Source organism: Henningerozyma blattae, chromosome 2, assembly GCF_000315915.1.
Source record: "Henningerozyma blattae CBS 6284 chromosome 2, complete genome".
In the NCBI taxonomy this organism is placed as follows: Eukaryota; Fungi; Ascomycota; class Saccharomycetes; order Saccharomycetales; family Saccharomycetaceae; genus Henningerozyma; species Henningerozyma blattae.
This window is the reverse complement of record NC_020186.1, coordinates 1,448,990-1,460,959: the sequence shown is the minus strand read 5'-3', so window position 1 is coordinate 1,460,959 and position 11,970 is coordinate 1,448,990. Positions and strand designations below refer to the sequence as shown.

At 32.9% G+C, this 11,970-nt stretch overlaps 5 protein-coding genes across 5 annotated transcripts; 1 reads left to right on the top strand and 4 right to left on the bottom strand.

Annotated features, from left to right (window-relative positions):
* Positions 1 to 160: 160 nt before the first annotated feature.
* On the bottom strand, positions 161 to 751 carry CFF1 (Cff1p; the record flags this gene model as incomplete). The annotated part of the gene is made up of 1 exon (XM_004178915.1): positions 161 to 751. The coding sequence occupies one exon, from the start codon at positions 749 to 751 to the stop codon at positions 161 to 163; it is 591 nt and encodes a 196-aa protein (XP_004178963.1).
* A 172-nt stretch (positions 752 to 923) lies between these two features.
* DUS1 (tRNA dihydrouridine synthase) lies at positions 924 to 2,222 on the bottom strand (the record flags this gene model as incomplete). The annotated part of the gene is made up of 1 exon (XM_004178914.1): positions 924 to 2,222. One exon carries the CDS (start codon positions 2,220 to 2,222, stop codon positions 924 to 926), a length of 1,299 nt encoding a protein of 432 aa, XP_004178962.1.
* A 538-nt stretch (positions 2,223 to 2,760) lies between these two features.
* On the bottom strand, positions 2,761 to 6,915 carry TDA9 (Tda9p; the record flags this gene model as incomplete). The annotated part of the gene is made up of 1 exon (XM_004178913.1): positions 2,761 to 6,915. One exon carries the CDS (start codon positions 6,913 to 6,915, stop codon positions 2,761 to 2,763), a length of 4,155 nt encoding a protein of 1,384 aa, XP_004178961.1.
* Positions 6,916 to 8,414: 1,499 nt separating this feature from the next.
* EFM3 (protein-lysine N-methyltransferase) lies at positions 8,415 to 9,365 on the bottom strand (the record flags this gene model as incomplete). Its single annotated transcript, XM_004178912.1, has 1 exon — positions 8,415 to 9,365. The coding sequence occupies one exon, from the start codon at positions 9,363 to 9,365 to the stop codon at positions 8,415 to 8,417; it is 951 nt and encodes a 316-aa protein (XP_004178960.1).
* Positions 9,366 to 9,680: 315 nt separating this feature from the next.
* MNS1 (mannosyl-oligosaccharide 1,2-alpha-mannosidase) lies at positions 9,681 to 11,423 on the top strand (the record flags this gene model as incomplete). The annotated part of the gene is made up of 1 exon (XM_004178911.1): positions 9,681 to 11,423. The coding sequence occupies one exon, from the start codon at positions 9,681 to 9,683 to the stop codon at positions 11,421 to 11,423; it is 1,743 nt and encodes a 580-aa protein (XP_004178959.1).
* Positions 11,424 to 11,970: the final 547 nt, after the last annotated feature.

Below are 11,970 nucleotides of genomic sequence, written 5' to 3'. Positions count from 1 at the left end.
TAAGGACAAAACAATTGTATTCTATAATCAGGGGATACGAAGGGAGAGTTCCCATAGTTTTAGGGAAATTTTAGTGTATAGATGGTCTTAGTTTATGATGTTAAAAAGTATATAGCTATATTACACACCTATCTTATTCATACTTTAATAGCGGAAACTTTTATAGTAAGAATTCCAATTGAGAAGCTTTTGTCTCTCCGACCAATTCAATCAATTCAGTGTTATCTTTCATGAATTGATGGTCTTCGAAATCAAAACCAGGTACAACGACTTCACTTATCAAGAGGCCATCGTTAAAGTCCTTGTTCTCTAATAAGAAGCTAGCCTTATAGACACCGCCAGGAACCACCCATTGAGAGATTTCTCCATTGGCGTAATCGAATCCAACTTTGAACGATTTAATTTCACCGTTAGGTTGAATCAAGACGTATTGTCCACGACCTCTTTGTAAAATATGAACAATACGGTTTTTGTTCTTGTGTAGTTTACCAGTTGGAGATTCTGGAGTCAATAAATAATAGATCAAAGTACTATAATTTCTTGTTCCCTCTTTGACCTCCATTGTGAAGGGAGATCTATCAGTCTCCTTATAATAGCCACCTTCTGGGTGCTTGATTAATTCAAGCTGGCTAATGAACTGTTGTAGATTTTCATTAACTTGGCGATTCTCTGTTGTTGGGTTGGTAATAAATTTACTTGGAATAATTTCAACGTTCTTTCCTTGGTCTACAGTAGCACTGATCTTACTCATCGTTATATTTCGAGATTGTTTCCTTTTCCAGAACTGGAGCTCCAATACATTCTTTTTTGCATTTCTTCTTTTTTTACTATGCGCTTTTTTTTCTTGCCTTACGCGTACAGAAGATTTAATGATGATCTAGATATAGATTTACATATAGTACATAGGGTAATAATTACAAACATCATACCTTGACTTGCTTAGTTTCATTTTTCACAAGTTCATCGCTTTTTCTTTTTAAACTTTCTATTTCATTCTCTCTTTTTACTCTTTCTACCTCAACGTTTTGTTTTAAACTCTCAATTACTCTCTTATCACCAGTAACACCATTTACTGGCCTGAAATATGGTTGACATCTCCAATATGGTACTGTTCTATAAGATCCACCCCACATTTGTTTCTCTCCTACAATTATAACATCCTTTTCTTTTATATCTTCTTGTTTAAATATCTCTTCCACAATATCTTCTACTGGTTTAACAACATCATTTTCCCATCGATCAAATGGCATCTTTGCGTTTAATGAAGCTAATTTAGATCTAATATCGGTGTGGTTCCCTAAAAACGGTCTTAATATCTTGAAGAAATGAGATTTCATTGCAATCTTTGATGCATTAGATTTATCAGAATATTTCTTGACAATTTCAAAATATTCTCTGATAATCTTATCTACTCTAGGGAAAATCTTATCCTTATCATTGATGAAATCTGTATTAAATATACCAGGATTATAAAGATTCCCCTCCGCACTCATGATAGCATCACAATGTAATTCATTCATACCACGAGCAATATCTTCTGGGTACAAGATATTACCATTGGCAAAAAAAACAGTTTCCTTAGGAAGATTGTCTCTTATATATTTAATAGTATCCCAATTGGCCAACCCAGTCTTTTGGCCCTTTTGGTCTCTTATACGACCATGAACAGTTAAAAATTGAGCACCTGCATCTAAGACCATCTTTGCATATTCTAAAGATTTTTCTTTATCCTCGTAAATACGAATCTTAGCTGTTACTGGAATATTTAAATTATCATGTAACTTTTTAATTAAACTATGAATCAAATCCCATTCCTCCATTAAAAACGAACCATAATGTCCCTTTTTAGCTATACCTTGAGGGCAACCTAAATTTAAGTCAACTGCATCACACTTATCTTGAACTAATTTTGCAGCTTGTAAAAGATAATCAGGATCGTTAGCACAAAATTGGACAACAAGTGGTCTATCTATATCTTTGTCACCATCATATTCACTCCACATATCTTTTCCATACTTTTCAGATGTAGCAAATAATTTCGCATGAAACATGGGGGTGTATGCTAATGTTGCACCATAACGACGTGAAAGGATACGCCATGCTAATTCAGATTGATCAACCATTGGTGCAACAATTTTGGTAGGCTTATTTATATGGTTAAATAATTCACGTCCTTTCATTTTAAAAACTTTAGTAGTAGTATTAACATCAGCATTTGACATTTTAGAACGAGGATATACTCTGGGGATGCGAATCTTGTTGAATAGTTTAAACCAACTCATCCATCCGAGATTTCATTTATATGTAGTTGGAAAAGTGATGCAAATATATATAATTTTTTCATCGTGATGAGCTTATTATTACATTCGGTAAATTCCCCATCTTGAAAACTAAACGCCGAACTTCCTTTTTTTTTTATTTTTATTTTTTTTTTTTTTTGGTAACTGATTTTAGTCAAATTTTTTTCTTTTTTTTTAATATAATAATAGCGTCTATCATAGGAAAATTATACTTTAATACAGATAATTGGTCCTTTTCTTATTGGTATGCTTAATGAATGAATTATTAAAATGCAAAATAAAATTACATAAAATACATATATGATTCTTTATAAAGTTTATATTAAAAGAAAAAAGAAGCATGGAATAAATATATATATATATATATTTGCAGAGACATTAAGGATGCTTAATTTTAAGCATTTTTGATTATTAAAATATGAAATTTCATTAAATTGAATATAGAATATGTCAAGATATTCTAAAGTTCTTGTTCATTATGGATTGCTCTTAATTGTAAACCATGAGCAAATAATAAAGTTGTTGGCCAGACAGGAGTATCACCCATCATTCTTGCACCCAAGTATAAAGCTCTTGAAGATAATTTCGTGTTTAAGATGATATCAATTGTATCTCTTAAGTTGTTATTTGGCTGGATAACTCTTTCTGCAATTGAATCATTTAAAACTTCAAAATCTATTGAATTCTTATCTTTCTTTAAGAAATTTGCCACGGAGTATTGTGGATAACCAGAAGGTAATAAATGATATTCAATTTTTTTAAAGACTTTTTCAACTTTAAACCAAGTAATTAAATGAGATTGATTTAATATTGGGGCATTTGGATCATTGAAATTGAAATTTCTAGCCCATTTTTCAATTCTTTTAGTAAATTCAGAAACTAAAGCTAAAGAAATAAACATACAAGTAATTGAAAAAATTGGAGTTTGAACGTTTTGTCTTTTACTTGTTGTAGGTGTGTTATTATAACTATTATTTTTTTTTAATTGTTGAGAAAGTATTTCATAATCTACCCAAAAATTACAAGTATTCAAACCATAATCAGTAGCTTCTCTTAAAACATCGAATTTATCCACAATGTGATCCATAGAATAATGTAAAGAATCCCATTTTTTAAACCAAATAGATTTCAAAAGTGCTGTTACGTGAATACATTTTCTAATCTTGGTTAACCAATATAATGGAACAATATTTCTAATGATTGGATAATTTTTAACAATTAATAATTTCTCATCAGTATCAATTTCTAAGATACCTTGATTTCTTAAGTAAAGAATTTCCCAATTATTAATAACAGATTGAATAATTGGTACAGCAGTAGTCTTCCAATTAAATTCATATAATGGGGAATCTTTATCACAATTATTGACGACATTTTGCTTTTCCACATAAATTCTTTCATGGACTGAAATTAACAAAGAAAATAATGTGCTAAAAGAGCATTTAACATTTGAATTTGAGAAATGATAACCATCAGTTAAATATAATAAAGCTCTTTCATAAGATTCTGAACCATTTGATAAATGAATTAAAGAGAATTTGGAATCCAATTTATTTTTGAATTTGGATAAATATCTTGACCAAACAGCAGCATTTTCACATTGGAATAAAACTTCTTCTAAACATGCTACACCACATTTAATATCAGCTGATGGGAAAAAACAGTCAGTACCTAAGACAGCAGAAAATAAATTCGATAAAATCATAATATTATGACAAGTTCTAATACGAGATTGAGCCAAAATGAAATAATCGAAATTTTTTTCAATTTGATCCATAGAAATATTGTTTGTATTTGAATCTATTGGTGGAACTTGTAAATGTTCTAAAGGTAAATTCAATTTTGTTAAATATACCAATCTAATTAAAGCCATTAATTGAGTTCTCATTGATTTAGTAATCTTAACATCATCAGTTTGAATCCCGAAGAATGTTAATAATAACATACTTTGAATGATCCAAAGTGGAGTGTTTTCATGATTTGATTTTGTAACTTCTAAATAGTTTCTAATATGATACCAAGAAATTTTGGATAAAAGAATGGAATGAGATGAATGGAATGCATATAAAGCCCCAATAGAGGCAATTGATAATAAAATCATATAATTTTTCTCATTTGGTTCAATGGAATATAAATGAATGAAATTGAAATATCTATGGAAATCAGATTGGTATAAATGAATATATGAATTTAATTCAACAGTAGTGGGGAAAGAATTATCAGTTAAATGATTATCATTCATAATAAATTGTCTTAAAGAATCATTAAAGAAATTAATTTTTTTCATTCTATGAGGAGGATTTAAAACGTTTGATGCTAATGAAGAAGATGTAGAAGAATTACTTTCGATACTACAAATACTATTACTTTTCGATTTTGCTGTTACTGATGGAGTAGATTGATTTGAATTGAAGGGTAAAAATTCATTTTTAATGTTATCATCATATAAGGCTTGTTGTCTAGACATGAAGAAATTCGAGATCAATGGATCTAAATTGGACGACTGGTTATTATTTAAGGTAATTGCATCCATTAAATTCATTGGAACATCCTTAATAACCACATCTCCATTAGTATTATTATTATTCTCACCATTGGTTGTTGTATTATTATTTAAAATCGGATTTGTTACATTTACATTGGAATGGAATTGTTGATTTTCAAAAGTTGTTGGAGTGGCAAAACTTGTCTTTATATTATTTGAAGTGGAATTAGTAATATTAAATTTTTGTAAATTAGATTGATTTAAATCTGAATTAACATTTGGAGTTGGAGTGAAATCTATGGATGGGATATTCGAATAATTTGTTTCGAAAAACCCAATTTGATTAAAATTGTTTAAATCCAATCTAAAATCTTTTTCTAATTCGGAATTTGAAATGAATTTCGAGATCCAATGTTCGTCAGTCTTTGGAGACAAACTTGGATTACTACTTGAATCTGAAAGAGCATTATTGACGTTCATTAGGGCGTTTTTAATTGGATCATTTGGAATGGCTAAATTAGAAGAAGAATTGGAAGATAGAGTTGGATTGTTGTTTGATGGTATTTGGATATTTGTATGGACATTTGCATCATTCAATGCGTTTGCAATTGTATTGATCATATTTGAATTTGTTGTAATGATTGGTGTTAATGACGGAGATGGAGAGTTGGAATTCGAAGCATAACCGGAAACTGAAGTATTTGAACTTGTATTTTTATCTTTTTCCCTTGATGTTTCTTTTTCCTTTATCATTTCTTTTGGTTTTTCTCTTTGCCTTTCTTCTCCAGTTAGACTTTGTTTGGAATTTTCTTTAGATAAAGCTAATCTAGAATTAGATAATGGATTTAACAGGGTATTGAAATTGAAATAATCGACATTATTAGGGACATTTCTTGAAGAGAACCCCATGGAACCACCTGCGGAGGGGGCCATTGTAAGAAAGTTTGATAATGAAAGATTATTTTTGGAAAGATAAAGACCGGGTGTCATTAAGAATTGATCATCAGAAGTTGCAGCGGGGCCAGGGCCAGAGCCAGAGCCAGAGCCAGAGCCAGAAGCATCAAGCGCAAGTTGTTGAGTAGTATTGGTAGTATCTACTGCCGGTGGTAAAAGAAATTGCGGAATATCCAACAACCCTGCCTCAACAGCTTTATCCAAAACTTGTTGAGTAGTTAATTGTGGAGTAGAAAACCCTACTTGGTGAGGTGCGGCGGTTGTATCTGCAACACCAGACTGATCTGTGGCGATCTGACTGGCATCCTGTGAGGGCAAGATTGGGTCCATGAAGAAATCTGTAGCTTCTGAGAATGAAGCATGTCTTTTAAGTCTTGGATTATCATTATCTCTTGTCATTATAGCATTATGATCTCTTTTCAATTCGACAGTGGTCTTGGCTAATGGATTATTTGGAGTCGGTAAGATTGTCTTTTTATTACCCGTTATTTGAATAATATTAGGATTGATTTCGAGAATGTCGGCTGTATTTGCAGAATTCTCTACGAGAGGTTGAGTATTTACGTTTGAAGAGATGCTAGTATCCGTCATTAGAGAATTCGATGAAGTTGAAGTTATATTATGGGTTGTAATTGGTGTATTATTTTGAGTAGTCGGAGTAGTGTTATGAGAAGTGGAATTCATTGAATCATTGGTCATCAACGAGGAATGTAACCTTCGTTGATGTCTAAGGATCAAATCTCTACGAGCAAAACATCTCCCACAAAAGACACAAAGAAACGGTTTTTCATTGGTATGTGATCTTTGATGTCTTTTCAAATGTTCTTGTCTTACAAACCCACGAGTACAAGTCTGACAAATATACGGTCTTGGCTTATTTGTCTTGATGATTCTAGATTTCAAAGGGATAGGTAGCTTCTTGGTTATACGGTTGGTGTTTATGGGGGATTCGGAATCTTTCTTGGTGGATTGTAGCGTGGGGATATCCAGAGCAGGCTGTGAAGTCACGAACATGATGGAGGAATGGAGTGTCTGTGAATGTGTTCTAGGGTGTGACGTTGTTATAGTTGTTTCAAAGGGGGAGTTTGTGTGGGGTTGGATTGAACAAAGGTTATTACTATTGATATTACAAGTATTTTTATTTGTATTACAATTATTGCCACGATCTTTAGGCATTGCTCATAACAACATATGTATATATAGTAACCTCTAATTCTTTAATGTAGCAACCCAGTCAGTATATGCAGAAAATGAAAAATAAAAAAAAATAAATAAATTGGTGTCCAAATGACAATAAGAAAAGGGAACTATTTTGTCTAGTCAATTATTCGGAAAAAAGAAACGATTGAATTTTTCGTTATATACTTTCTTCTTCTTCTTCTTCTTCTTCTTCTTCTTATCTTTCTTTATCTTTCTTTATCTTTATTGCTCTTTGCTTTGTTCCAAAGGTTGTACGCAACATTCTTCGATGCTTGTGCGAATGTGCTACGCTGTTTTCTCCGTGTGGGCCCTCGTGCTCCGCCATTTTCTCTGCAGGCGCAGCACCACATGCCTCCTCCATTTTCTGTAGTGAAAATCCCGTACCACGAGTCTTGCCAGATCTGTCCTTCACAGTAGTCTCCGCACTCGCATCCTACGCGATTGTACTGGACGGACAATGTCGCTACGCCCATTTCTCTGCCACACAACCCTGCCAGATCCCACAAGCCGATTGGCAATTAATGAGCCGAGTGTAATAAATTGGCCGACTATATTCTAAATTTATTCCCTTGTCTTTTCTTTTCCGAGTTGGCCGTTTCCGGCGATATCCCGCGGCAATTCTCCACGCTGAAGAACCCTAGGGCATTCGTGTTTTCCGATTTAGGGCTGTAGATCGCCGGATCTGGCCCACATACCACGTTCACACATCCTAAAACGGAAGCCAATCTCCCGGCATGTCGGTTGCTACATCTGGACTGCGCCGCTTTTAGTGCTGTGGAGAAGCTCCGTACTGACAGGCTACAGAAGGCCCAGGATCAGTCTTACGTAAGATTGCTGCGAGATTTGTCTGAAAAAGGGATGGCGATGGCAAAAAGGGATGGCGATGGCAAAAAGGGATGGCGATGGCAAAAAGGGATAGCGATGTCGTGAGATCTCCCATGCGTACGGCGATAACGTCATTCCCGACGGATCTTTCCGTCACGCCCGACGGCTTTTTCTTGCCATGTTCTTTGCTTTGCTTTGCTTTGCTTTGCTTTGCTTTTTGCCCTAGTTTTTAAATTTCTTGTTTTTTCCCGTGGCTCATTTCTCGGTTCTCGGTGGTTTCCCGTACCGGGTAAATCAATTTCGGAGCATTATAAATACAACGATCTATTGATATCTATTTTTTTAAAGAGACATTTCTTATTTTCTAATCTAAAAGAAGACTTATTTTTATTTTTTATTGATTTTCAGAAAAGACCAATTAACTTTGTCCAAAAGTGATCCTCCGCATTAGACAGTGCAATTTCCAAGATATTAAACCCACTTGGCCATTGCGATACGCGAGTAGGAAAGAGTAATTGGGATTTTTATAAGAACTCGAGCGGAATGCTGTTGTTTCAACAGAAAATGATTCTCGAGTGTCAGAAAGATCACACAACTATTTGTTTATTATGCATATATATATATATATATATATATATATTTGTATCTATCTATTCTTGTTTTGTAATACTATATATCAAGATTGGTCCAATCATCGGGCGATTCAATAATGCTTGTAACTCTGGACAGTCCATTGTACTATCACTGACCACTTCCCATTGCAATCCATTTGCCACTAACAACCGTTCGAATTCTAATAAAGTTTCCGGATTACGGCGCGTCGCACTAATTAAACATTCTCGGACTCCTTCGGCCATGATCTCCTCTATACAACAAACTAAATCATCAAGGACACTCACATCATATGTTACATCAGCACCCACTAAATAATCTACATTTGGACCATCACCGTTCACCAGATGATCCTCGTTCCAGCGGATCTTTTGGAACTTCACTCTTGTATCATCAACAATACCATTCAATTGGAAATTCTTGGGTAATTGTTTATTTGCCACATACTCATCACCATCAGTCACTAAAACACTGGATATATTTTGGCCCTGCATCTTCATTATACCAATACTGACCATCCCAGTACCGGCACCAATCTCAACAACATTCCCCCGTACAGGGTGTTCTAAAAGATATAATATCATATACAATGCAGCTTCCCATGTCCGTAATCCAGTGGTTCCATTACCACTAATCACATTTGGCGTTTCCTCCATTTCTATTTTCAATCTCTCATTGCCAAACTCGTATCGTACTATATCTTTGAATGTAGGGTTTAATGCTTGTTTCACTTTTGTATCTTCACTAATCAATTTGACATATTCTTCGTATAACCATTCACCAATTTCTTCATCAATCGTATCACATTTTTCCATTTGATCAATAAGAATCTTGATCACTTTCTTGTAGTAATATGGATTACGTCGGTAAATGATACCAAATTCATCATTTATTTGAGGAAATTTCAAATTTTCCAATAACTCATTATCTAATTCCAATAGGTTCAAATCACATCGATGATGTAGCTGATAATAAAATTCATCACTCATTTTATGCTATGTATCTTAACTCATCGATTTTTTTTTATAGTATATTATTTATTATTATTTATGTTTTTTTTTTTCTTTTTTTTTTTTTTACCTAATTATAGTCGTGCTTAGGGTTTGCCTAGGGCCCGACTGCCATTCTTATAGGGCACACCACCACGTTTAGGGTAAGTGTCACTCCCACATTCTTTATTTGTCGGTGGCAAAAAATAGAATATATATATATATATACATTTATATATATACACGTTATTTTAGTAAAAAAAAATTTTTTTCTTCCCTAAAATTCCTATCCTCTTCAGAACCAGCCAACACATCATGTTTTCAAATCAAGCATTTGCTGTTATTACAGCAGTTGTGGCAATTCTTCTGTCTATTGCCAAAGTGTTTTTAGAACCAGAACCAGAATTGCCCGACAATAATTTAATCTTGGAATCCATTGAATCCATGTTTTTAAATTCCTGGAACGATTATACTCAATACGGTTACGGTTCAGATATTTATGCTCCAATCTCTCATAATCATAGAAACTTCACTGGTGATGATAAACCAATGGGGTGGATCATTGTCGATTCTCTAGATACAATGATGCAAATGTATAATTATACTCTTGCAGAAAATGTCAACGTGACCCTTTACAAGACTACTGATGGTTCTATTGATCAATCCAAATTAGATTCCATTGCTTCAAGAAATGAACAATTTAAAGAAGCTATCTTGAAAGCTCAAGATTGGATACAAAATACTTTAGATTATGATATTAATGCTCCAGTAAACGTTTTCGAGACTACCATTAGAATGCTGGGTGGTCTTTTATCAGCTTATTATTATTCTACTGAATTACAAATCGGTAATCCAAACGTTTATTTAGAAAAAGCTGTTGATTTAGGGGACCGTCTAATCTTATCCCTAGAATATTCAGAAATTGGTATCCCTTATTCAAGTATTAATTTGCAAACTGGTAATCCAATTAGAAATCATGTTGATGATGGTGCTTCTTCCACAGCTGAATTCACTACTTTACAATTAGAATTCAAATATTTATCATTCTTAACACAAAATGATAAATATTGGAAATTAGTAGAAAAAGTTTATAAACCATTATATGAAAATAATAATTTAACAAGTCCACATTTCGATGGATTAATTCCAATTTATACTGTTCCAGAGACTGGGAAATTTTTTGGTGAAAATATTAGATTAGGTTCAAGAGGTGATTCATTCTATGAATATCTTTTAAAACAATACTTATTGACTCATGAACAAATTTATTATGATTTATATAGAATTTCCATTGAAGGTGTTAAAAAACATTTAGTCTCTAAATCTTCAATTAATGGCATTGTATTTATTGGTGAAAAGGAATTTGGTTTAGACTCCAAGGGATTATCACCAAAGATGGACCATTTAGTTTGTTTCATTGGTGGTGTATTGGCCATGGGTGCTACTGAAGGTTTACCAATTGAAGTAGCAAAAGAGCAAGCATTTTGGGATGAAAAAAGACAAGAAGACTGGGATTTAGCTCAAGAAATTACATTCACTTGCTATCAAATGTATGATCAAATACCCTCTGGTTTAGCTCCCGAGATTGTAGTCTTTGATGATGGTACTTCTGATATTTCTACAAACAATTGGTATCAATCTTTTTACAATGATTTCTACGTCAAACCAAATGACGCTCATAATTTACAAAGACCAGAAGCTGTCGAGTCTTTGATGTTTATGTACCATTTGACAAAGGAAAAGAAATACCGTCAATGGGGGTACCAAATCTTACAAAAATTCAAAGAAAATGCCTCTATTAAGGATGAAAACGATACTGATGATTCTACTATTAGATATACAAGTTTGGAAAATTGCTTTGACGTTCCAACTGAAAAGAGAGACAACTTGGAAAGTTTCTGGTTGGCCGAAACTTTGAAATATTTCCATCTATTGTTCCAAGACGATGTGGATTTAACAAAAGTTGTTTACAACACTGAAGCTCATCCTTTCCCAGTCCTTGATCCAAAAGTTTTGGAGGAAATGTCTTTGACCACTGGATGGACTCTAGACATTTAAATTTTTACCTTTAAACTCTCTCTTCACCCTCATCCTCCATCATTTTATGATCAAATATAAACGATTATACGAAACGAACTTATAATTTAACACTATATACTTCATAGAACAAGATATTTACTTAATTTGATTAAACTTTTTTTTCAATTTTTTTTTTTGCATTTACATTATACTTTGTTTTTCTTTTTCTTTTTTATTTATTTTTTTTTTTTTAGGAAGTTTTTTACTATTTCCCCGTCTTATCTTTTTAATTCTTTTATCTCGCTTAAATTCTTTGCCTCGAAGATTTCCACCTTTTTTTGACCTTTTTTTTATTCTTTATCTCACCCATTAAAAAAGCTTTAATGATAAACAGCAAAAGTTTTGCAATTTTCATAACAGTCTAAATCAAATAACAAATATACAGTTATCCATATTTTTTTTATCTACTGCTATTATAATAAAATATCAAAATACTTCTTGTAATTAGTTTCCTGTTTGCATCATCACTTATCTTTTTTTCTTTATTCTATTTTTTGTTTCCTTTGCATTCATATTACCTCTTTAG